At 32.9% G+C, this 3916-nt stretch overlaps 1 protein-coding gene across 1 annotated transcript; it reads right to left on the bottom strand.

Moving 5' to 3' along the window:
- Positions 1–283: 283 nt before the first annotated feature.
- LOC25495425 (UDP-arabinopyranose mutase 1) lies at positions 284–3573 on the bottom strand. The gene is made up of 4 exons (XM_013595647.3): positions 2959–3573; positions 1992–2242; positions 1223–1391; positions 284–923 (listed from the first exon to the last, which is right to left on the bottom strand). Exons 1-4 carry the CDS (start codon positions 3268–3270, stop codon positions 612–614), a joined length of 1044 nt encoding a protein of 347 aa, XP_013451101.1. The 5' UTR covers positions 3271–3573; the 3' UTR covers positions 284–611.
- Positions 3574–3916: the final 343 nt, after the last annotated feature.

Below are 3916 nucleotides of genomic sequence, written 5' to 3' on the forward strand. Positions count from 1 at the left end.
GTTGGCATGGACTAAAGTTGCTTGCTATGTTATCTTTGATAGAAATTTTTTACGGTGAGAGGATGGTGTCCAATCTAAGGTAGGAAAGATCTTATAATTCAAAAAACGTTTACAAATTCAGAATATATTTAATGTTTGTTCACTCATATTTTAATGTCTGTAAATTCAAAATAATTTTTTTAGTAGAAAATTAAGAAATAAAAATCAAACATATGAAAACCCATTAGTTTAAATATTCAGTCACACTATTGGTGTCTATACTAAATAATAAATAAGCACACAATGAACAAAAACATTAATATTCTTCCAATAACATATGCTTCACATAAAAAAAAAACACATTGCTTCCAAAATGATATAAGGTCCAATAATCATCTCTAGCACTCATCATAAAACAAAAATCACAAGTAAACAATGACCTAGATCATTGTACTTTATTGTTTGAAATTAGAATTTCAGCTAACAATGCTGCAAATTCTAAGTCAGAATAATATGAAAAACAAAATACTTGACAATAAAGTACATAATGTATATAAATAACTCAAATTCAAATTCAAGACCAAAGGCTGTATTTGTAATTAACCAAGATTGGTTTAGAAGTTGTCATTGGCTTAAGCTTTTTTAGCAGGGTTAAGTTGATCCCAAGCTTCAATCCAAGTGACCATAGCATCTGCAAGCTTGTCAAAATAAGGATCAATCTTTCCAAGTTTTTCCTTGACTTGTTTGGACATTTCAATGTAACACTTTTGAACAGTTGTGGCTTCTTTTGGAAGAGCAAGACTTTGAAAAAATGGAATGATGTCTTCCTGCCAGAAAATGCCTTTGTACTCTTTCCTTAGATTCACAAATGGGTTACTTGCTTTGCTATGAAAGATATAGGGGAGACCAGTCTTGATTCCAAGTCCCAAATGATCACAGATTACCTGACCAATTCATCATCAACAATCATAAACTATTAGATGTTTCCATGAGATCGACTCGAGTCTATCATGCACGAACACAGACACAGATACTGGATACGATGCTGACACGAATACGTCGACACCGATAAAATTTTGAGAAAATGACATAGTTCAATGTAGTCACAAGTGTCGACATTCTGTCGGTGTTAGGCATAATACGTGTCAGACACCAGAACATGCATTCAATCATAAGTGTCCGTGGAATAGAGATTCGAGTAGAATTATTATAAAAATAGGGCATGCAAAAGAAAGAAAAGAACCTTGCAGCACCAGCCAGCCCACATGTCATCATAACGTCCAATTGGCTGGCCATCTCCCATGAGACCAAAATACATAGCTGGTCCAATCAGATCACGATCAAATGCCAAATTCATTCCACACATTGGAAACAATGTTCCTTTTGGTATGGTAAGAACAGTATCCACATACCTTATTACATCAACACAAATACTCAAAATCAAACCCTATATATAAACACTTTAACAGTTTAAATATCATGCACCAACATTTTAATTTTCTAAAACAGAAGTTTGATCAGATCTACCCTATCATGTTATACTAATTATTTCTTGGATTCGGATTGCGTGCAATATATAACCACATCTGAATCATTCAATTAAGATCAGACAGTACAGATTTTAACTATATTGTTTTAAAATCTAAGAAGTCAGACTTTAAATTTAGATTGCCCGATCTTGACCACCAACAATCAAGGGTTAGATATAACTTGATGTCTATATGTTAGAGATGACTTGTTGTCCATGTATTTTTTTTAACAATGTTAATGTTAGGATATACTAATGAAATTTGTATACTAATAACTTAAGTTTTAAATAAAGATTTGAGATTGCGATATGAGACATGAAATAACAATTTTTAATATTGTCAAAACTAAAGTGCAACTACAATTGAGGTCGGATAAACTATATTTGACTACAATTTTCTACAATACTAATGATCGTGAGGCGACCATTACTGTTACCGTGACCGCTATTTAAAACTATATTGTACATGTTACATAGTACATACCTAGTGTTCCTCTCAAGAGGCTTGACAAGCTGAGTAGGAGCATCATAATCTGGGATGTTGAGCCAAAGTCCATGAGAAATAGCTGTTGGGACACCTTCACGAAGACTAAAAGGGTATCCACGAACAAAATCAGCACCTTCTCTAAAAGGATCATAAAGGGTATTGAAAAACAATGGAGTTGATGGACACAAAAGGTTCTTAATGTGCTGCTCAAGTGCATTGATTTGTTTTCCAGATGGATCATTGGCAACCTAAGGCACACAAAAAATAAATAAGAAAATGAATGTACAAAAGTAATAGCAATAAGATACATTTTAAATGAAAATATTCTATGGTTGAATGTACATTATTTTATTTAGATTACTAGTCTCAAAAACTATGAATCACTAATACAGACACCAGATACGTGACATCGATAATAATTTAAAGAAAATAAAAGTGATTGAATGTAATTACATGTGTCGATGTGTCAGACACCGATCACTCCTTCAATCAAAATGTTATTGAAAACAATGCTTAAAAACTTCCAAATCTAATGTTATAGAATACCAAAATGTTTCCTCGAAGAAGATTGTTATATACAAATAATAATAATAATAGTAAATTAAACAAACAAGGATCTAATACATGCATAATAGAACCAATACAATTATACAATTATTATTCCGAATTGCCGATCGCAACCGCATATGCGGCCACATTTGTCCGCATTTTACCCTAATGTAAAGGAGTGTAGTGTAACCGCAACCGCAATTTAAAACCGTGATCCAGAACACTATCCAAATTTAAAAAACTAAAGTAGAAAATGCAAACAAAATCATCACAAGGAGGCCATGAAATATGGAACCATAAATGTGAAGAAATCATACCAAGATCTCTCCATAAACATTATACAAAACAAAATCACTCTAAATAAAGAAAGAAAGAAATGATTAAAAAAAAAGAAAAAAGTGATTGAAAAACTTACAAAGCAATCATCATCAATAGTGAAGATGTACTTCTTCTTAGAAACCATGTAACCAAAGCAACGACATGCAGAGTCCTTGAATGAAATGCAAGAAGCCCTAGGACCAAGAAGCTTATTAATATCATTCCTATTATAAAGTTCATAATCAAAACCAGGTGGAACCTTAATAGTTTTTGAAGGGTCACCATCTTGAACAATGATCAAATGATAAGGTTCAAAATATGGCCTCCACATTTCCAAGAAATCAAGGTTCCTTATAGTTGGAATCACAATGTCAAGTTCATCTTTCAATGGTGGTGAAGATGTAGCCATAGTTGCAACAAAGGGAGAGAAAATTGTTTGTGAAAGTGATGAATGAGAAACTTTGAGAGAAAGAGAGTTTATTTATGAAGGAAAAAGAGGGCGAGAATAGTTGTGTTACATGTGAAAATGCCTAAGATATCGGCACTAGTGTGGGGTTAATTATAAAGTTTTCTGAATGTTTAAGGTAACTATGAATTGTTCAAAGGTTGTGTGGTGCTGCCGTGAGATTTGGTAACCTTTGTGGATGGAAGAGAACAGAGAGACCAATTTTTCAGTTATTGCTACACCAAGAAACAAAGTAACGGTATTTCATTTGCATTAATGTTGTTAAAATATTTCTATAAATATCAGTTTCATTTGCATTAATGTTATTAAAATATTTCTATAAATATCAATGTTGAATCTCAACTAATTGAATCTGTATTCTTAAAAAAAAAAATAGCTAATTGAATCTGTAAATGAGTCGATTTTTTAATATAAACTAAACGATCACCGCAACACGGAAAATAAAATAATGTTGCATAAGACGACGCAGGGGCGGAGCCACCCCCAGCTAGCCTGGGCACTAGCCCAGGCTCAACTTCTACTTTCTTTGTAGCAAGCACAGCTATTACTAGAACCTCTCGCTTTTCCTGCGGATTTTGCCAGGGATTTA

Source organism: Medicago truncatula, chromosome 6, assembly GCF_003473485.1.
Source record: "Medicago truncatula cultivar Jemalong A17 chromosome 6, MtrunA17r5.0-ANR, whole genome shotgun sequence".
NCBI classification, from domain to species: domain Eukaryota; kingdom Viridiplantae; phylum Streptophyta; class Magnoliopsida; order Fabales; family Fabaceae; genus Medicago; species Medicago truncatula.

Bases quoted from the DNA above. Each gene is read 5' to 3' on its own strand.
- LOC25495425 (XM_013595647.3), bottom strand. From the start codon at position 3,270: ATGGCTACATCTTCACCACCATTGAAAGATGAACTTGACATTGTGATT. The intron at 2,243-2,958 runs GTAAGTTTTTCA...TGTGTGCCTTAG, and splicing joins CTATTGATGATGATTGCTTT to GTTGCCAATGATCCATCTGG. The intron at 1,392-1,991 runs GTATGTACTATG...TGATGTAATAAG, and splicing joins CCTCTTGAGAGGAACACTAG to GTATGTGGATACTGTTCTTA.